Source organism: Pieris rapae, chromosome 19, assembly GCF_905147795.1.
Source record: "Pieris rapae chromosome 19, ilPieRapa1.1, whole genome shotgun sequence".
In the NCBI taxonomy this organism is placed as follows: Eukaryota; Metazoa; Arthropoda; class Insecta; order Lepidoptera; family Pieridae; genus Pieris; species Pieris rapae.
Window position 1 is genome coordinate 4,251,887 of NC_059527.1, and position 24,016 is coordinate 4,275,902.

The following is a 24,016-nucleotide window of genomic DNA, read 5'->3' on the forward strand; positions in this document are numbered from 1 at the left end:
AAGCTAGAATAGATAAGTATATATAGATAGATTTTTGACACACGTTCTTAATTTAGCAGACTAAACAAATTACATTCATCAGATATACAGCAACATGATGTAACAGAACTTTCAATGAAACGCGTCCCGATGGTTTCAATAAGCCCAAATATCAATTCATAATATCCGAAATCCATCGCGATCCGTTCATTTTTTCCACAATTTATATATTCTTGTGATTTCGTAGTATTTGGATGAGACCAAATTCATCTCATTTAACCTAATGTGGGTAATTTATCAAAAATATTCGTTGGATTATTTGACATGACATTTGGACGTAGAACTGTTTGCGAATTTGTTTCTTTCGTTTTGTTTCCTTTTCGGATGAACACTTTATCCTATCGCTTTTAAACGTACTACTTGGTATTAGAAACATTTTGATAGGCCTTCAGATTTCATATGTTACATAGATCTTTTGTAAGTAGATCAGCCATTTGACAGGGTCTAATACCGGTATCAAAAATGTTAATTTTAACAGTTCGACAAAGAATTGATTAATAATATGTATTCTATTTCTTGTGGAAAGCCCCTTAGGCCCTTAGGAAAGGTACTTAGTACTTTTACTACTTCTCTTTCTACGTCACAAACAATTCTTGAATTCAGAATCCTTATTAGGATGGTGAAATAACTGAATGTGTTGTAAAACTAGGATGAAACAAGCAAAAATTTTATAAGAAACTTTTAATGAGAGCATTGGAAGCCTTATCAGCTAATGAAGCCGCTAAATTACAGGATTATTCATTAAAAGGTTTTTAAAAAACACAATGGAGTTTTTTCCAACTATCACGATGATTTCAGTGTTTACAATTCGTAAAAGGCTGTTGTACTTACTGCGTACTAATTATTATCAACGCTATACATGGCCTTCTTTTTCGAGAACATACTAGAAGCCACAAATATGTTTTGCCACGTTTGCGTATAGTGAATTATTACTAACTAGAATCTACTATTAGGACTAGTTTAAGATATGATTTATTCATTTATACTGATAAACGAGCTACCTGGTCTGGAACGGTCTGGATATCCATCACACATTAAAATCGATTTTTGTTTAGGTGTTTTAAATGTAAATTTTTTTGTTACTATTTTTTCTTTAATGTTTGTTTTTTTTGAATAGTTATTTTTTATAATATTTGTTTGATCTTTTCGTCTATGTCATGTTTGCCTATAAGTGCTTGTCACATTAAAAGTAGTATTTTGTGATTATTTTAGTGATGTAAGAGTGTGCCGAGCGTTGGCAAGCTTTAATTAATAAAAAATAACAAAAAATTACACTTCTAAATTAGTCAAATACATTAAAACATACTTCGCGTCGTCGCTTGGTGAATTAATAAATAAAATTTCTATCAATAAAGTGTACATACAGTTTTGCATACATAAATAATTCAGCGAAGAAAATCCAGTACATTTGCAAAGCGAATCGCGAAGTCTTAAGAATGTCTTGCAAATAGCTTCACAATTTGAATAGCTCGCGCCCATCGAAGCGCCTAGCGTTCCGTCTATTCGCTCGAACGCCTTAGCGACATCAAATATGGGAACGATTTTAAGATTTCCCTTAAATAATTTAAAATCCTACATGAATCGTATGAGACAAGTGTTCGCGAGTTTTTTTTAAATAATGATTATTATTGCTTTTCGTCGCAGCAAATTGTTCGTCTATTCTTTAAAAGCCAAATTTACATTTATTCGTAGCGGTAAATTTACTTGTCTTCAATTCGATGTTGTAACATTATCGGATTTTCAACCTTCTATTTTAAAGTTCCATAAATAATATATTCGTATATAGCTTATATAGATTGCGTAGTACTATAATCATTTTGATTTAATAAAATCCCAGAGGCTATTTTACCTCTGCCTTTTATTAAATTTAAGAAATGTATTAAAGAAAAGCTGTGTAAAAAGGCTTACTATAAAGTTAGTGATAATCTAGTTGATAAAAGGGCCTGGGACTTCTAATTAATTTGCTATATTTGTTTTAAATATTGTAGAATTGTTTGATGATTTGCTTTTTTTTAAAAAGTGTACCGAGAGTTTTTTACGTCGGCTTTTTCTTTAGGCCAACACCCTCTGTCTTCTTCGCCGATTTTTTTTCTTTGTATGGATGCCAACAGGTTCGAATTTAATGACATGGAATAAGTGATACCATGATGATCTTATGTTCCAAAATAAACGTTTTTATTTTATTTTATTAAATATAAGTAATTTAATAGATATTATTAAGCCTTACTATGCTTTAATGAGCTATTGAACGATGTGTATTAACTACGAGTTTTTACCGTTCAAAGATTAACCAATATAAATGATTTCCCTAGTGTACTAATTTTGTGGCGAATAATGAATGTTTTGTATAAGCCCGAGATTCAGCAAGAAAATATTTATTATGATGCTCTTAATTAACATAACATAATTAATTAATGCCTTTGAAAACTAAGACGCTTTAGATTCTCAAAGGTAATTCACTTGTACTATAATAATCAAGTATAGAGGTTTTGGTAGTAATTTTCTGGAAAGTTACTCATTATACATATATATTTTATACATTATACAGCTATTGAAATTTATATGTAAATTTGCATGTAACTATTGTGCTCTGGAAACTCTTTAATGGAGCTATGAAAGGCTAAATTATATAAAATGTTATATGTGAAATATCAAAGATATATATAATAAATAGTCTGTTAAAGATACGTCGTGTGCCGTTAAGCGGGCTATACTATTCAACAACACCGCCTAATATATAGAGTTACTTAATAAACCCAATGAAATATTTGAGAACGACTCAGGGGCTTTGAAAAAAAAAACAATCGAATCACGTAATTTTATGTAATTAAATTTTGAAATAACGACTTTTCTTGGTGTCGCTTATCCCTTATTTAACACTTTTAGCCCTCGAAATGGATTTAAAAATGTCTCGAGTTAGTGATGCCGTAAAAAAATGCAGTCGTTTTCTTTTAATTTCTAAGCTGGTTTTGTTCTGATAAAAACAATGTTCTACAATTTTAATAATACTCTGGTTTAATTAAAGATAAGATTACGAAAATATTACAATTTTATTGAAGATTGCTTTCCAAGAAATCGTTCTTAAGTCTCGGATAACAAATAAAGGCTCTTAAAGTAATTCCTTATAATATTATGAAATGAGGACAAAAGTCAGAGCCTAAATCTGACCTTCGAGGAGTTAATTTAATTGCCTGGGTCCTGGGATAGAATGAATTTCAAATTTATATTTTTGTACTATTCGTATAAAATTATGCATGATCTACAACCATTTTAATGTCTTAGCCGTAAGTTGCACTACTGTGATCATATTACTCGTATAGACACGTAGATAATCAGATTTTTTTATACGTAATGCCGAATCTTTCACGATAATAATCTTGATCGCACAGCGAGTGCTAATAGCCGTGGTTTGAACGCACTACGCCAACACTGATGTTTATTATTATTGCTATTAAACTTTTCTTATGAACATAATTAATCGATATCCTTCTTCTTCGTCCTCCATCTTCCAAGTTCTTGACTTAATTAGGGGAGTGAATATAAATAGATTTCTCGATTGTGATTGGTCTAACGGACTAGCGTATCATGTATACGTCCGCCCTTCCACAACTGCGCGTTTTGTAGGCAGTTTTTGCCGCGCACCACCACTTTGTGGAACCACCTGCCCCCTGAAGTATGTCCGAACCAATTCGACTAGAAATGTCCACGGGCGGCGGTATCACTTAACATCTGGTGAGCCTCCTGCCCGTTTGCCCCCTGTTAAAAAAATGTCGCAACGCGTGACTATAAGCCACGAGTGAACTATCGTTTTGTCTTTTGTTTTAAATTCTTGCTCTTAGGTTGTAAGAACTGTGGGTCATTCGATACTAAAGCAAACGACAAATGAACTAAATATAAACACACAATCTCCGTCCATCAGATTAAAATGAGTAAAAAACAAAGACTGTTAGGGTAACTGGTTAAGAACATTCCAATTCCAATTACACTAAGCTCTATATTCCATTATGTATCTTAGGATCCCTTGATCAATATCAAGTATGGCGAAAATTAATTAAAATAATGCTTTGGCAGAACAAAGTCTTAGAACTATGTAGATTCACAACTTAAAGTGGTGGCATTAAACTCATAAAATCAATAATGAACAATTCAGCTTGATATAATTAGCTTTATGCTGTAAAATTATTGTTATGTTAAGTTGCCGTAGTATTTATCGTCGGAATTCGGAAGTCTGTTTCAAGTTTCCAGAAAAGGAACTTGAAAGAATTTCTCGATAAAAGCAAGTGTATCTTAAAGCTATTCATAATAAACTAAACACTTAAGTTATATGTAAAGAGACGCGAAAGTATTCAACTGGTCATCATTAAATATTACATATAATGAAGCCCAAATGCTAATTATATGTCATAGATATAATTTGTCGGACAGCTTCTCATTAGTGTCGTCATTAATATTCAACGGAACTAACCTAAAGCGCGGAACGGCATGATTTACAGCCTGTAACCGCCGCTAATCACAATGTATGAGCGGTGACGTCCACTGGGTCATGGTAACACACCCTTTGCATCTTTGTTGAAGTAAAACTTCTATATCGGCGTTGGAAAAAATTTACCGTCACATTTTTCGGTTACGCGTCTCTGATTCTATTGATTCAAAGAGATTCGAAGTCATTAAAACAAAAATATATATTAACGATATATTATAATTTTTTTTACAATTAATGAAATTGATATATTGGTTGAATGATTATTTATTTAATAAATCGAATACACAGTGCAATGAAAATCCACTAGTATTATTCTTAAATTACCTGCCTGTATAATTTTATTGCATTTAAATTGTGACGATAATTCTAAATAATGCAAATATTTAAATTTTATTTTAAATGAGCACTTGTTCTACAGTGTGACAGTTCTCACATACTGTGTACTTAATTTTTACGTAGTACGTGGGTTACTTAATTTTTGATCTAATGTTCTATTCTGAGAAACGACTTACGCAAAGCCTATTTATTCGTCTACAAAGGTTTTTAGATCTTCCATTGGGTTAGTTGAAACACCGAAATCAAATTTATTTTCTTTTAACTGTCTTTTTTAATTATTATAATTTATTTATTTAACTTAAATATAATTTTGGTTAAAGTCATTTTCTACTTTGGCAATTGTATTATTACAGATCGCAATAATACGTATTTCCTCTACACAATTGAAAGGAATTTATTTAACATAAAAGAACAGTCAAAAAACGAATTCATACCAATCTGTCGTTCAAATTGAATTAATAATATTCGGCAATCGACTATAGACTTATAAAACATTAACTTATTGATTTTTTGATAACTAGCAATTATTAAGTCCATTATATTTGCCTGTATTTAGGTGAATTTATTAGAAGCTATGTCCATTGTCATTCGAAGTAAAAATCATCTAATAAATACCTGGAGGCATAATTAGACGACAGTTATAGATCAAAAAAATCAATCAAAACTTAAGTAAAACGAAAAACCCATGATTTTCAAATTTCATAAATTCTCTTTTGTTTAGTACTGTGATTCCTGCGCCAGTGATGTTTATAAGTTAAAGTAGAAATAAGTTAAAGTGTAAAGTTAGATACAAACTAAAGATATAAAACTATTTTATGATATGTATTGTGCTAGCGCCTGCATGGTATACCAATACTCTTGGGACGTAACTTCAACAATTTACGTAATCGCCACGCTTATAACTCTAAGAAACCCAAAGTGAAGAAAATGGCTTCTCTAAGTACAAAAATCAGCTCTATCTGATTTTTGTACTTAGAGAAGTACTTAGTTTTTCCCAGGGACGCATTTAGTGGAAATTTTTATCAATATGAAATACGTAAGCATTTTAAAGGTACCTACTTGAAATGTTTTGTTTATGTTATGTTTAGGATGTTTTACGGATAAAGTATCCAATAGAAACTCTGGGTGAGTTGAAAAGGTAACCCAACATTGCTGCTGGTAACAATAATTCAATTGTCAAAAGAATAAAAAATCAATAAGAATCAATTTAAAAAAAAACACGCAAATCTGATACTACGAGTATTTTATTTTCGCGGGTATATTCATTTGTTTTACTGTCCAGCTCATATGTGTTTAAATAATCATGACACAGTAAGTTATCCAATACATCCGATAGTGAGAAGTTTTTTAAACATACAAAAAAGGTTATATAATTCGATGAAGGAAATTTATTTTTAGTATGAAAACATTTCATACAATAAAAGAGAATTGCAAAAAGACCGTAAAACAATACATAACCAAAAACACACGTCAAAGTGTTTGTGTGACGTTTCCATTCTATTGAGTAGGGTTGGGGACTTGGAAATAGCCTGTCATGAACCAAACGTATGTGTTAGCCCTAGTTTGTGAATCTGTGATAATAAAGCACATTCAAACAAATGGACCCTGACATAACGTGGAATATTCTGTCTCTGTTAAGATAGATTACATAGATAGAATTAAACCTTTACCGTTAGATGTCGCTATTTTAAACTTAGAGGGAAAACCGATAAATTTAAAAATAAATTATATTATCTGAGTCTTTACTCTGTAACTAACAATCCTGATCATAACAGTGAGGTTTTAAACCTCGTGATTCCAAGGTCATTATCACCATGAGCGCGGCTATTGAAGATGCCTCGTACATCGAGATACATGAAAAACTTGGCATTGGTTTCACTGACGCTATTGGAAGATACAGAGTAAGGGCACTGATTTGGAATAATTTTTATGACATCACTTTATTTATTGTTAATTACGACTTCATTCCAACACCGTAAAAAAAATTCTAAGAGAATTATTTGCCAATCTATATATGTTTGGAATAGCCATAGATGTTAGAGTGCGTGTGCGACAGAATTAAAAATTCATAGTTCCATAGTTGGTATCATCCTTAGCGAAAAAGACGCAAAGTAATTTACTACCCCACAAGAAGCTCTTTGTTGATTAATGCCTGAGATATTGCAAAGAGATTTCCGTAATTAGTTACATATAATACAATCCAAACATATACACACGTTCAGAATAATATTGACGCAACATGAAATTTTAATGATGTGTTTCCAATCTGGTTTTCTATATACATATTAAGATACATAGTAAATCTTATATCTTTAAACGAGCAATTCTTGTATATATATATATATATAATTGGAATCTCGGAATCGGCTCCAACGATTTTCATGAAATTTAGTATACAGAGGGTTTCGGGGTTTCGATAAATCGATTTAGCTAGGAATCATTTCTAGAAAATGTCATTTTATTTGTGTTTTATCAACTTAAACATAGAATTGCTCGTTTAAAGATGTCAATCAAATAAAAACTCAAATATGAATATATATATATATATATATATATAATATAATTATCGAATAAAGATAATCTTTATTCTTATATTATAATTATATTCATATTTCATAATTTTATTATATGTTATTCGTACTTAAATAAAATTTCCAAAAAACACGACTTATAAATAAATACCGAGCTAAGCTCGGTCATCCAGGTCCTTTACTTTACATGCCGTAATTATGACTATCTTACAAATATAGAATTTGAATATAAATCGTAGACAATTATTATTGTTTATTGTTTTAGTGGAGGATGTCATAATTGTGATCAGGGGAACCAGTGACAATTATTGTCTTTGGTTTGACACCAATCAAATAATTACCGTGGCATAACTGTTACTCACTGTTAATACAAATTCGGCGTTGGATATCATAAGAATCAAAATAAGAAATGTTTATCTAAAGATAGAAATGTGTAGCAAAGTGCTGGGAGATATTGCTTTTTTTTATTCTTACGGACGCTTGTAAATAACAAACATTTGGGTATTCTTAAAATACATACATTTTCATTGAGACTATTTGTATTTTTTTTTTTTAAATTGTATGGCCTGGTAACGAGACCTATAAGCCAAGATCGACAATCATTTAAAAATATTCTCAATTACTAATTCAAAAACAACATTTAAATATAAACACGTCAGTCAAAGGCATATTGGCTTAACTTAAAAAAATGTTATTTCCTTAATTTAAAATTAAGTAGAATTTATAATAATAAACAGTTATTTATTTATTTAACAATATCATCATGATTTTTTTTAGCTCGGGTTGTTTGACATTACCGCTAAAATAACTTTTTGAGATAAATTGCGGATTTCCTGAACCCAGAGTAATTCCGGGAACTGTAACAGTGATTTTGTTAATAAAGAAATAGGCTGGTTAGAAATATGTTTCTATGAAGTGAGGTGATCAGTCCCTAGAACCCTCAAATATGCGGAACAATAGCTCCATTTCAAAATTAAATTTAATTAACAACACTTAATTTGTTTCTAAGTTTGTTTACTGTCATTTGTTTTAAAATGTCATTTGTCAAGTTTTGATTGAGGAGCTTTCGTGGAAGTTGAGATCTAACTTTTCTTATTGTTTTGTTTTAGTTACTGTTATTCATAAATTTTATTTCCGAATTTCATATCTTAATAACGTAGTGTACGTACGATCTCATACGAGGATCGATTCATTGAAAAATTATGATATGCATAGGTGTATTAACTAATAGCTATATTACAAATCCACCTCAAGGTATATTATAGGTTTCTGGGACTACGGACGTACAGTAAAAATAATAACGTAAAATGGGACGTATGTACGTATGGGACGAAAAAAAATGTTTGTCTAAGGTTTGACTTGAAACAAGCTATTTTCTAAGCGTTCGATATTTAATGCGAATAGCGTAATGGATTTTAAATTATCCTTAAACTACTACTTTTAACTCACATTGTTCAAGTATGCAAGAGCTAACGTCAATATTAATCTTATCGTTTTTTTTTGAAGTTGCATAATATGTATTAAAATTGTCTTAATCGTAAATAAAACAATAGGATTTCATAAAAGTAGTAACTTTTTATATTTAAATTATTATGAATTCTGTGTCAATAACGTCTTTTTTTAATTTTACGCTAACAGTTTTTTTTACACAAATTACAGAATTAGCAATTTTGTGGTTCAACAGTCAAATTGTTTACTGATCGAGTTAAACAATTTTACTGTTGATATTGACCCGTTCGCCACAAGTCTGATGTTGGCAAGGAGAGCTCTGAATTCTTTAGGGACATACATATTTTATCACAAAGTTCACTGTCCTTAATGTCCTAAGTTTGTTCCATTTAGGCTAGATTACAATAGGTCTAATTGTATCAGTCCACTTAACTATTAAGTACTTAATTTTTAATTAAATATTTTTTATTGGTATACAAAGTTCATTTAATTTTATTTAAATTTATAAGCTGTATCTCTATATGCTATATTTAGTTATATGCTGGAAATCTACTTCATATTAAATATAGAGATGTAAAATAATTATGTACATTTTTAACATATTACACAAATCAATAAATAATCTATGGAAATAAAACTTACAACTCACGACAGTCAGACTTAGTAGGTACTAAGCGTCTTTGCTTTTTACGTAAGATTCAAAAATTTAGAGCGCCTTAAGACGATGTCTTCCAGATGTCATCAAGAGAAAATCATACCAAAATACCGGCACTATAATATATAAATGTGTATATTATATGGTGCAAATAATAATTGAATATTATAGTTAGATAAGTTTCAATTGTTAGTTTAGCGTGAACTTAGCTAAGTTTAATTTTGCTAGACGAGAAATCGATTCACAATAGATAAATTGAATTACATAAGTTTCACAAAATCCAATTTTATATTAATATGGTACGGATTGCTCTTCTGTAACACTTCAATACGCATATATCGAATGAATGAAATATTTTTTTTAAATTTGTACGGGATTTTCTCCATGTATGAAAACAATAAATTATGAACGATTTTGAGGTGGCTTTGTTGCCATTATTATGGAAATTTATTTCATCACATAGAAATGAGTTGTTTATTTATCAGACAGACGTCGTTACGAATTACTCAAAAGTATTTTGTTGTTTACTCTTTGATATCATTTACTAATTCAATAATAAAATGTTAGATAATAAACTAATAAACATTCAAAATCCCAACTGTGCAATAGTAATTATCTTTATTTGTAAATAATTTTACTTGCTTTTAGCATGCTTATAGTGAGACAACCTAGTAGACTCAAAGAGAAGAAGCAGAAAAAAAGAAAAAGAAGACAAGAAGAGTACAGAAGTACAGAATACTATGCCTTTGAAAATTTTTAAATAAGACATGAACCCAGAACATCACAATTTTATATGAAACTTGTGACCAACCACTGTCAATTTTTCATTCTATTATTACTTCAAAAATAATAAAATAAGAAATAAGATATGATATAAATGCCTGTTTTAAATCTATCTGCTCAATGCCCAGTGGACGTGGCTGAAACGAACGAAGGACTCACGAATTATTTGATTTCAGTTTTGTTTTTCATCAAATGAGCATTAACATTCATTGGAAATGAGCCGCTTTTCCTCATCAATCAATACGAATTGAATTTCATGTTGACGTAATTATTTATAGAGCTTTAGACAGGCTACATGAAAATGGTATACATTTATAAGTTTACTATACAACCTGAGACAAGATTTAAATTTCCTGCGGACTAAATAACTATGTTGACCACTGGATTGAAAAAAAACATCTTAAAATAATCTTGCTTATGATTTATTACATTATAATACATTTCTGTAATAATATTAATAGGACTATATCTAAATAAGATACACTAATATGTGACAATAGGAGCGTGGTTAATTCAGTCTATCATAATATAGTACTAACATAACCCAATAATCTGTTTATTTTTGTATAATATTTTATATACGTCAGATCAGATTGTATAGAAATAAAAACACTGAGCTTAAATATCTTTTGCTTATATTCGGATTAGTTATTTATTTGTTTTTCAAATCTTTGAGGTTAAAACTTTTTGAATTTGATATAGATATTTTTTTAAGATTATAAGAATTAAAAGTACACTTAATACACATTTGACATTATGACACACTTAAAGAACATTATTATTTTAGGTGAAATATAAAACTTGAATGATCCATAGCAAATATAAGTTCAAATGTATATCATTTTTAAAATATCAATTACAGCGTAGATACAAATTGTCAAAGGTAAATTACTACTTAAGTTAAAAGATTCAAACTGATTTAGTTTTGTGATGAATGATAGTTATAATAATTATAGATTACTGTAGTTGAATATATGATTACTCATAATGTATATACAAATAACAACATACAAGCATAACATATTTGTAAACCCAGAAGAATCCTTAATAAACAAGTTAATATCCATGTAATGAATACGAAATCCACAAAGACACTCCTGTTATTCTATTTAATAGGCACGTTGTATGCGCAACTGCTCTTTTGTGAAGGAATTTTCAAAGAATCTTGTCAGCCACAAAGAAATGGCAAACTTTAATGATGTGTGCATACCTTGTACATTCGATTCTTTCGTCTGATGTTAGAAATTAAATGAAAATATAGACTTTTATATATTTTTAGACAGAAGATATTTTATCTCTATCCGAGAAAAATATATTTATTTAGGTAATACGTTTTAACGTTAAGATATTCATTTATAAGTGTATATTTGTAGTTTTATAGCCTTGTTGCAGTATTATTTTAAATAATATGACATTTTTGTATTCGAATGTTTGAAAATGCTTCCTGTTTCCTGATATAAATTCTAGGAAATTATTTTTAAGGATCCTGTTTATTTTATAAGTTTTTTTATTATTGATATGCTTTGTACATAAATTATACTTAATGTGAGTACAAAATCTGTAGCTATTGCAATAATAACAATTTTGTGGAATAAATTTAAAGGTACCCTCATTTTGTAGTCCTATCTAAACTTGAGTTTCATATACTAATGCGCGATTGATATCTAAAAACCGTTCCTTTTAAAACAACATCATTTTCATAGTTAAATTATAATTCATCTTGTGATAACAACTTCATTGCATACAAATTATATATCTATATAAGATGCTGTTTGTTTGTCTCCTTATCACTTCAGAATGGCTGGACTGATTTGGCTAATTTAGATATTTGTGGAAGTTCAGGAAAGCTATTCGTTGCATGTTTTCGGAATTCTCTTGGAGTAGGTATATGATAGGCACTTTCTTTCCGACTCGTTCAGGTCCTCACGGGCCATAGATGTTTCGGTAGATACCTTCACAGGGTTGCATCCGACATTTGAAACGGGTTTCGGAGACGACACAGCGCAACACTCTTCAACACTCTTAAGAGGTTTGTCCAGCGTAGAGCTCTGAACGTAGCTTACTAACCGCCACCTTCGGATTGGGTCTGTCGTTTCCAGTCATAGTGAAAGCTATGGTGGAGACTCACGTGGAACACTTTCAGAGCGTTCTGTGAGGGCGTCATAACACTTAAATGAATGTGGAGGGTTCGGGAGTGTAACCCAGGCGCTGATTTTCAACGCAAAAATGGCCTGAAAGACGACGACGCAATTACGCACGTCCTCCACTGTGATCTTCGAACCGAATTGGGTAACTCACAAGTTGGGATCGCACAGCAGACATTCATGGCGGAGAGACGGATTAAGGCAAACTGTTACCACGCCTCCCGTCAAGAACGAACAGATGGGGCTGTTGGGTTTTAGTGGGTAGTCCATTGCACCATACGGACTAAACCCCACACTCCCCGCGACACTTTTAAATCATTGATACGGGGTCAGTAAATTGATTTCCTAACAATAAAGAAAAGGTGATAAGAAGTTCGCCGAGTCATCTAGTTATTTATATTAATTTATTTTCGTATCGATCTACCAAAAATTCACACAATAGCAATAACTTACCCGGACCATATGTCACGTGTCGTGAATAGATTCGTTATGAGCCAAGGCTGTCTATGAAATTTCATTAAGTAGATTAACTACCGAGCTAACACATGGTCGTAGCACGCCTGACACATATTGCTGTGGATAAAACATGGTTCTATATAAAAGCATGCAAATGGGCAAAGTTTCTGTGATTATAAGAACAAATTTCTTATAAAATAAATCGGTTTTATATAAAGTTAGCTTAATGCAATTTTTGTCTGCTGGCTTTAGCGTGCGATGCCAGAGGTCGCGCCTTCAAATCGGTTGCAAAATACATTGATGCACTGTATTTTTCTTTCTTTATGCTTATTCAACACATTTTTATTCATTACTTTATTTTTTGAAATGTTTAGGTACCTTCTTGTTATTTATATTTATTTAAATTAAACTATTTGTGAAGATTTATAATTGGCCCATGTTGTTATGTATATATTCATCTATTTTTGTATTGTGCTGTGAATCTTCTTATGAATAAATAAATAAATAAATACTTTATTTTAGGTTTACAAACGTGTATATCTTTCTCTGTTTAATTCGATGTTCCTATAAGAGTAAACTTGAAGATCCTTATTTACTTAAGCCCTGCGACACAAAGCTTGGCTAAATTAATAATTAACAATATTTAATTACGTGTATTATATTTCTTTACAAACTACATAAAGGCTATACAAACCAAATATCAAAACATAACTGAGAGTAGGCATCTGACGGCCAATTAATCTAACGCCGGACACAAAAGACCACAACCAAAACCTTCATATACAATATTCAAAGGCTAAAATAATATCACGAAAGTCTATTTAACTCACTTTCTTTTGTGAGTACAATAAAATAGTGATAGAAATTTCAGTTGGAATGCGGCAAAAGTTATCGTCACGCAAACTTACCGCGCCGTCTAACCGCTTTGAGATTGAATAATTAACGAAATAACGTATTAAATGTTTATGAAGCTTTCTTAGTATATTTGAAATGCCGTTTAAATTACTTTATATAATTAAGCTTCTTAATTAAGTCTTTTCTGAGAATATAAAAACCGAGTTAATAAGTCTGTGTCGATCTTGTTCTTTATATCTTTATGACTTTTTGTTTAGCTCTTTTAATATGAATTAAAATATTTTATCATTTTCATAGTTTAAACTTTCCACTATTTTTAACTTCCTTATGGGTAGTAAATTTTTGTTGCTATGAAAACGCTCAAGTGCTCATGAGATTTTTAAAATTTGAAATCTGTTAAGCCTTTGTTTCCTCACAATAATGTTTTTTCGTTTTTTTTTTTCAACATACAACACATAGTACAAACTGTGTAGAAAAAAATACAATAGATACCATTAATTATGGAAATAATCAATCCCATAGATAATTTTTACAAGAGTCGTTTCTGTTGTGCAAAAAGAAGGTAAATATATATCTAGTAGACACTAGATGTGGCGCGCCATCTTCTGCCCTGTTCTACTTACCTTTTGACCTCTCAGTCGATTTGTCGCTGTGACCGAAGTTGGTTACGTAATTTGTCCAAGCGCAACCTATCCTTTATGTGCGCCTATTAATCTAAGTCTTTATTAATCTTAATAAATATTAATAATATATATTAAAAACAAAGATTTGTCTCAGATTTTCAAAGATCCTCTATCAGCAGGAGGCATAGTGAAATAGGAGCATTCTCATGGGAACAACACGCAAATACATAGTCGAAATAACTGACATCACCACTCACACGAATTCAAGTACGACCGGTCACCACACTATAGCATTCGTTCAAGAGTAAGAGGCATGGCCAGCCATCGGCCATCTCACCATACTTCAGGAAGGGGACAACCCGACGCATGGACGCCGCCACAAGGCATGACATGTAAGGGAGCATGACGATCCTTGAGACTGGCTTCGAAATAATTTAATAATAATAATATAATACTGATTATACTTAAATAATTTGATACCATATGGATCATCACGGATGATAACATTTTGTTCCCTTTACGTTAAAAACAGTTGTTGATGTTGACATTCGCCTTAGAATCTGGGAATGCAGCCGTGAAATTCAGTCGTATTACCTCTTTATACTAGAGAAATTTATATCCAAGCACTAGGATCGTTTAAATATTCATTTATATTTTAATAGGCCTTAGCAAGCAGTTTTACAGTTATGTACGATTTAAATTTATTTATTGACAAAACTTGTATCTCACTAGGGATTTATTTGAATAAACGTATACAATTTACTTGGAATTACTCGTTTTATGCAGCCTTGTAGTTGGTGCGCTAATCTTGTCTTTATTACGAGTACTATAATTATGAGGTATCTATATGTTTCCGCAAACTACCATGTAAACTTAATACTATTTATTATATATAAAATATTTAAAAAAATTACACTCTATTTTTTTTCCTTTTTTTTATATCTGTTTACCAATTATTTTGCAAGAACCCTTCCGCAGGTGAAGGTCTCCTTCAAGGATCTCCAGGTATGTCGGTTTTGGATAAGATGCAGTTCGAACCAGCCGCTTCAGCAGTGTCGTCCACCCATCTAGTGAGCGGTCTTCCTCTCTCTTGTACCTTAGTCCATATACTTCACAAGGAGATATTTAGCAGGACTTCACATATACACTTGGCAAAAAATACATAGACTCGTATTTTTGTGGCGTGGGTTTCCTACTCTTCTCGCGACCTCATGAACCCCTCAGTTCCCAAGACTCTTTTTTTACGCTTTTATTCCAACCCCTCATTTGTTATTTATAATAGTGCCATTATTTCATAAATTAAATTCAGATACGAAGAATAAATGAATTGGTCGGGATTGTATTTGTTTTTCATTACACGCAAGTGTCCATTGTTCTGTATTATGAATTAGAACCGATTTCGAGCTAGCTTTGTTTCCATTATCATGTAAATTTGTATAAGCCGTTGAATAGAAACGTTCGGAATCGTTAATTTATCACGTAAATCTTGTTTGGTACTAGCAACCACATACGAGTGTTTCAGACGCTGTATTGACGCTGATTAACATATACTATATTGTAAGAGCGAATTCCTAAAAATATCTTTATTGGTAATTTAATTACGGACCCGTTGTGTTACGACAAATTACGTAATTTCAAAAGATAAATTGACTGTCTTTGGTTTACTTATGATTTAGTTTGTTTTCTGACTTCTACTTAAAACAGCATTTTAATACTATATTAATACTAATAACAACTTTTTAATTAAAACTAAAATATAATGATTTTACTACTAATAGTATTTTACAGTAGATCGATACATCAGTATAATTCGCGTAGTAGAGAACTTTTGAGTAATGTCTAAGGATTGTATAAAAACTTAGTCTGTACTATTCCTTAGCAATATTGAACAATCACTATTATCGAAAAACGTAAATTACGATTTTGTAAAATTCTAAAGACGCAAACGATTGTAAACTTTCTAATTAAAGATTAGATTGAAACATAAAAAAACAATTTTCTTCTCAAACATGAATTCTAATTTCAAAATTAAATAGAGCATTTCAACACAAACATTTCATTTAATAAATCAAACTAGTCGATGAATGTAGCGTTCCGAATAAAGGCATTCAAAGTGAAGACACAATAACACTGGCGGAAAGATTTACGGCCGTAAACATTTTCCGGTCGTTGTAAATATTAGTCTAGATAGCGAGGATCTTCTATAGATGGTAGACAATAGGGTTATTAACGTTTCAAAAATTTTTAATACCGCTTTTAATCGATCATGTTTTCATTAAACATCATTTCAAAGTTAAAATGGAATTTTTGAGCTTATACACTGCACTGTATGCTATTGCTGTAGAAGATTATATAAACATAGTGGTTTTTACTCTGTCTGACTTGACATTTCATGAGTTGAAATTTATGGTGGATTAGGGCTTAGTCGAAGTAAGGATGTAAAAGCATGACCGTTAATAAAATATAATGTATTATTATATTTTATGAACGGTCATAATAAGATATTAAAATTTTAAGTTATCAAAGATTTCAAATTTAAAACAGCAGGTTTTTGAAACCGCATGACTTAAATAATAATTATATATAATATATAAATATTCGCATAAAACATTGAAACGAATTTATTCAAGTGGCTTATGTTTGTAGTTTTAGTTAATGTGGCAGTAAAGAAGTTAAATCAGAGATTTAATTGAATCTCTAGACAGTTAATTAACAATATACATTTTGTAACATTTTGGTGTCAAAATATTCCTTGTTGTCGCTTCCGTTCTTTTTTATAGCATAATCGCAAAATGGGTTGGAGGATCACCTGATCTAAAGTGATATCGCCGACCAATGCAAGAGTGCTGGCGATTGCTTTGTCAGTCTTTTTAATAATGGGTACGATCTTTTCTTGTAACATCTTAAGTTGTTTTAGTTCGGAAATACCTCGACCTGCCGATGGTTCCAAGCGCTAGTAAGCGGCAAAGTCAGCCTTAAAAAACGCTCAGTTATGGAACGACGTTTCTAAAGCTAATTTACCACAGCAATCTTATTAATTTTGAATCATTATTATTTCATATTTTTCATTTTTCATTTCATTTCATTATATAATCATTATTTTTGAATTACTAAGCCAAGAAACAAAAATTTGAGTTGAATTCAAGTAGTAAGTCGAGACGACACGACGTTTTTCGTGCTGAGCATATATTTCTTTATCGAAATATAACATCCTGTGACCATATAAGTTATTTTGTACTTATACCAATTGATTTAATAATGTGTATTACACGGTTAAAAACCTTTCTTAAACGAATATAAAGTCGGATTCGTCATATTATTTAAATATCTCGTTTTGAGTGCTATACCGTGGAATCAGGTATATATATATTTGGATATATCACGGATATGTAATGGCATTAAAATGTGAATTTATTTAGTTTCTCGTTGCTGATGATGCAGTGTAAAGTGTCAAGAGTTTGATATATCGACACTCGACATTGTGTCACTGACACGTCTGTATCAGATTTACTGAGCGCTCAAAATTGCCGGAAATAACATTGTTTTATCATTTTCCAATTCCGTATTATTTTCAGAAAATTATGATAATTGCAGGCTAGTGACAAATGAAAATTTGATTTATCTACTTAAAACTTTCATAAATATTTTTTAATAATATAAATTATATGTTATTTAAATACACATGCGTACAATTATGGAATCATTGAGAACAATACGTAGAGTAGCAGAGGTCATGATGAAATATCTAGAAATTAATAGACGATAAAAATATAAATGTTATTAAATGTAAAGTTTTTGAAAAACAAGGCTTTTACTGTTTTTATTATACGTGTTTTATTTTGTGGTAGTTTATTATTTTTTTTCCATTGATAGATTACATATGTTCTAATGTAATTGAGGTGTGTTAAATGTTTGATGTCATATTTTCTTGTATTTTTAGGCGTAAAAATAATTAATGAACTGTTATAGAACGTATAAATTAATTCGAACCACAAGCCTCAAATAACTAATAAATATAAAAATTTAAATTAAATTTTAAATTATTTAATTCTTATCAGTGTTACATGAGATTCTTTAATACATTTCAGCTTATGAAATAATTTTTATTAGTATGTATACACCTAAAAAGTATGTTATTTTTTAAATAAAACTTTGAAGGATGAAAGGGTTGCTTGGACACTAGGGGTACATTAAAAGTATTATCTGTGTGAACTGTGAACTCGTTGGAGAGTAAATAAATTATCGGGAGATTTTTCAACATCTGAGCGTAGAAACAATTTTTTTTTATAGAACTGGGGCCTTGCTTGCGAGTGCGTTTTAGAATTGGAATAAAATTTAAAAGTTTAAAACTTGGATTATGATTATCAGTTATGAGTTCAGATTGGCAGGGTTGGTCTAAAAGCGATTAGCGGGCGAGTCTTATCCCTAAAATCGTAGGTTCGATCCCCGGATGTGCAAAAAGCACTCGCTTTTTGATCAAGAAACTTATACAAACATTTCAAGCAGAAATCTTATTGTACACATGTAAGTAGACTTAGGGCCTGTTTCACAATGTATGGATAAAGTGCCAAATAGCTATGCAACACATAAATTATTCGAAAGATAAAAGTTCCAAATAAGATACTTCACATTTCATGACATATAGCGCTATCTGACAGTCGTGAAACGCAAAAATACTATTTATCCTACCAATAAGTAATAAATAGCTTATTTGGAACTTATCCGGACATTGTGAAACAGGCCCTTAGAATTAACAACAAAGATTTTAACATATTGGTAAGATCATTATTATTTATACATATTAATATTTTTTTTTCCTGTTCATAGATAAAGACACAGACCTGTCTCTTTAAATAACAAAAATAACACAAACCCACAAAACGCGAGGTATTATAAAATGTGAATCCATTTTTTATTCAAACACTGAGCTGAATATTTTGTTTCGAGGTAACATTGTAATAAATTGTCAACTTTTAAATTGAAATACTTGTAATGACACTCATGTGACGAGGGTTGTTTATGTTCGAAGTTTAAAATATTTAAAAAGTATTTATTAGGTTTTTGTTTGTGACGCGTTATTTGAAAATGGAACATGGTTTTTATTTATTTATTATGCACGAATAGGGGCTATCGTCAAAAGACTTCAGCCTGCTCTCCGTGAAAATAAAAAAAAAGTATCTTTGGCCGGTATGTTTTCAAATAAGTACGCCATTTATTAAAACAATTTGGCTTACTTTTACAACTAATCTAACATGAAACAGATAAGAAGATGGCATTTATAACAAGCTCATCAGGAAATTAACAAACTATAGACTACTACTCTCTAGTAACTGTACGTGTATTGACAATATTTTTTTTCTTCTATCCTGTGACTAATTAAGTGAATGTGAAAATATGAAATATCTCCAAACAAAATGCCACTAAAAATATTTCTTTACTTTTAGCAGTAATTAAAAGTTTAAAAAGTAAATATTTTACATTTCAAGATTAATACAAGCGAGTTTGATACGAAAATCTTGAAGACTCGTATACTGCGATGAGACTGTTTCTATCGTTTTATTTGCATTTTACATGTTGAATATATTAACGAAATTACAATACGCGTTAATGGACTGTATAATAGTGTCAATATAAACAGAAACATCGTGATATTAACGGAAATTTTAAATAAATCTTTTTTTTCATACAATTTAAGTTAAGTTCACGTTTTTCCTATCTAGAAATTTTCAAATCAATCCATAAATTTCAAAATGATGGACAAATTAAATTTACGTTTGTAACCTTGTTTGACCTTCGGATTATGCCGCTTAATCATAAGAAGTTATGTACCGTTTTAACCAAAGAGTATGTCACTATTCACCACATTGTTAGTATAATTTGTTAGTAAGAAACGGATCAGTGTTTTAGTTAAAATAACATTATAATGTAGTTGTTATGAGTTGTAGCAAAACTAATATCACATGTTTAAATTGTAAATATGTTTTCAAATCTGACATTAATACGAGAATTGCTTTACATATTAATGACATACAATTTTTTATATATTATTAAAACTAAGCATTAGCTGCCATTTCGCTTGTTAGCGATAAGGCCCTCTATTGGTTTCTTTCTTACATAAACGTTGTACATAAGAAGAAAAGTATTAATGAGTTTTTCTATTATATTATTATGAAAGGGATTAAAATAGAGAGTTTAATGCATCATTTAAATAATGAAGTCGAGTGCCTTTCAGCAATCGTGTTCAGTGAGTGAAGAAAATTTATACAGAGCTAAGGCATAAATTTGCGCGTTAAAAATATATTAAATTACTTAGATTTCCACACATAGACCCCAAAGTAAATTTCCCACATTTTCCATGTTTGAAATATATTATACAGATTTTTAAAAAAATTCTCATTCTCTTTTGTTTTTCAAAAACTCATTTTATTATTATTCTTAACTACAATACTTAAAGTAAACCTTTATATGTGAAAATGAATTTTCTCCAGGTTTTGATCAATCACCAAATTTCTTCGCGTTGAGTGGGTCTGGCTTCTGACATCCTAGTGCTCGGGAGTTCGAAATACGCTACATTACAAGCTTTAGATGGTGGAATCTTATTTCTCTTCATCAGCTACCTTATCACAAAAAAATGTGATCCATATTAGCTTAACTTTTAACTTTGTACTATCATATGTAAGTAAAATCAGCTGCATTGACAACTAATATTTTTTTCTTCGCTCAGTAACAAGTAACGTAAAAATCTATATATCTATTCAGAACAGTGAATTTAATGAATAAATACATATCGTCTTATTGGAAATATGTATTTATGTATTTACGAATTTCTAGAAGTCGAAGATTTAAAACATGTTATTTACAATACTACGTTTTTAAGTGTAAGTGAAAACAAAATGAGTTAGCGCTAAGTATAACTTTTAAATGTCAAATTCAGAACGTTTTTAACATACGAGTCATTACCCTAAGTACGAAAACGCTCTTCAATTGTTTTTCTAAATATAATTGTTAAACAAATTCTCATAGAAAACTGTGCAAAACTCGTTTATAAGTTTTAATGTAAGAGCTGCGAAGATTAAAGTTCGGTACCGAAGTTGCTAGACAAAGAATATTATATGAACGCGACGGCACTGAGTTAAGATGGTCGTACCCATAACTACAAAGGCGTCATACTTTTGTTGAAAATTTCAAGGAAATTGCTATATTTCCGAACAAATTGCGGAAAGTGGCGCTCTCTTTCCTTTTCACTAACATTCTACGTACAACGTTCGTTTGACAATATCTTATATCCCCGCTTTAATATAAACTTGAATGAAGTGATATATATCTCTGTTTGTCTTTTTCAGATGCAATGGTTGCGATGGTAGTGCGGAATAGTATGCAGGTAAACATTTTTATTTACATTATTAAGTCAATTTTAATATCCCTGGACGATGAATGTATAATATTTTAAATTAAAAGTGTTTTTACATACGAGTTCGTAAGTTTTAATAACGAAAGTTAATTATTAATGGAAAAACAACTTTATATAAGTATAATTATTTTGAAATTAATTTGAGTAATTTTCAGAAGTTAATATTTTGTTTTAAACCAGTGTCGAGTTACATTCGGTAGCGGTTGTTGTGTGGATGTTCTAGTATATGTTAAAACACTTAGTTTGAAGCTGGGTGTCAACTGATTTTAATTGTTTAAAACATGAGCTTATAACAAAAATAAATTGTATTAAAACTTATTGAGGAGTTCTAAGTATTTGTGACAGTTATGTTATTGGACATTATCAAAAATGAGAGTGTTAAATTACATTTTAAATGGCTCATATTGGCTTAAAGTGTGCCATAATTCTATACATTTTATTTAGGCTTCTAAGCATTAACTAAAATTTAATATACAAAATTCTAGTGTTTATAATTATAATCCTCCGAAATGGCCCAACCGATTTTTGTGAATTATTTGATTATTTTTATTTATTAATTGGTTAGGTCTGCGAATCGGACGGCTAAATATTAAGGTTTACCCTTAAATTTTAATTTTTACACAAAATAATTGGTTTCTGTGTTTTGATGATACAGCATACAAACAACCCTTAATTTTCACCCCTTTACAATCAATGATGGTTTTAGCATCAATTTTAGAAGTGAGTCTCAAATTTCTGTATCTGTTTCGAATCAGTTTATTTCTAATAGCTTAGTTATCAGCCATTCGTGTCTGACACACGCCGTCGACTTTTTCGAGCGAAGGCACACAAAGACAGAAAGTTCATTAGCGCACAGCCATACAGCGAACGAATCTACGACCTACTCAGCTTAAAAATACTATTTATTATATTTTCGATTCTGTTATTATATTTCTGTTTAATTTAGTTGTGTTACTCTTACTTGTATAAGAATATAATACTAATATGTTTTAGTTATTATATTGTAAGGTTTGTTTGTGTTTTTTTGTTATTAAATAATTCATTTAAATATAATATTTATTTATCTAAAACAAAACTCAGTAATATTTGTTTAAATAATTATGTATCAAATATTTGATAAGTAATCTTGTTTAAATCTTTTCATATTATATGTCACTCACAGTTTTAATTGATTTTATATAGAAACATGACAGACACATCACAAAAAACTACAAGTAAGTGAAGTAATGAATTCTTTCACAGTTTATAACTAATATTACAGAACTAATACAACTAAATGAAACAGAAATATAATAACAGACACGGAAATATAAACCCTTTAGAAATTTAGAGTACATACATAAAATACCACAATAATAAAGATTTAAAATGGCGTTTGAAAGCAGCATGGGAAGTCGAAACCATCAACAACGAAAAAGTGAATGTTATAGAATAGAAATTATTCATTCTATGAAAGAGGGCACGAAACATGAATTTGGATCGCGTAATAGGTAAATAAATTGTATGCATGCATAAGCGAAGAGAACTGGCGGGAACATAAAAGTGTATTAGATCGAGGAGTTCAGAGGTGTATTTGACTAATTAGGTTATAAACTCAACAGACAATACTTTTCGAAAAAAAAACATTCATCTGGCAAAATTTTACGTTTTATCGTCTCTTTAAATTAATTAAAACTTACCAAGTCAGTAATCTGTAAATTAATACGCGTGATGTGAATTCTGGCAATTGAAAATCGATATACACGGCCAAACAATAACTGGGCTGTTTTATCTTTTAAGTTGCTTTAGTGAACAATTAAATTAGCACTAATCTTACTCGTCTTTTTAGAAGATCCCAGAAATACTCAATTGGATTGATATCGGTACTTGATGACTACAGTCAATCTAAACGACGGATCCCAACTTCTTGCATATACGCTTCCACCTCGCCAAATCCTACATAAAATTGGACCGATCCTTTTATAAGTATAGAGACTAGTGGATGCAGACTATACCCGTCATTTAAATTTAATTAAATAACTGAATGTTAGACAGTTAATTTCCTCAGGTGCTCGTTTGTTATTGCAAAAGAGTTTTTATTCAATAGACATAAGCTCTTGCTGTATTAAAGTTTTCTGTTAGACGCAAAAAATAATACTCCGTAATCCATTCTACATGTAGAGTATATTTAACTTCTCGCTTTATGTTGTAAGCGAAGTTAGACAATCACTTTCGCTGAGATAAGTTTACAAAGACCTTATCTAGAAAACTT

General features: G+C 30.4%; 1 protein-coding gene across 1 annotated transcript in view; it reads left to right on the forward strand.

Annotated features, from left to right (window-relative positions):
• The window catches only part of LOC111001163 (suppressor of lurcher protein 1), a 205,170-nt gene that overhangs the window by 11,723 nt on the left and 169,431 nt on the right, over window positions 1-24,016 (forward strand). The window contains exon 2 of the mRNA XM_045632316.1: window positions 21,698-21,735. Coding sequence (XP_045488272.1) covers window positions 21,703-21,735 — 33 coding nt within the window. The 5' untranslated portion in view covers window positions 21,698-21,702. The remainder of the gene's footprint in view (window positions 1-21,697; window positions 21,736-24,016) is intronic.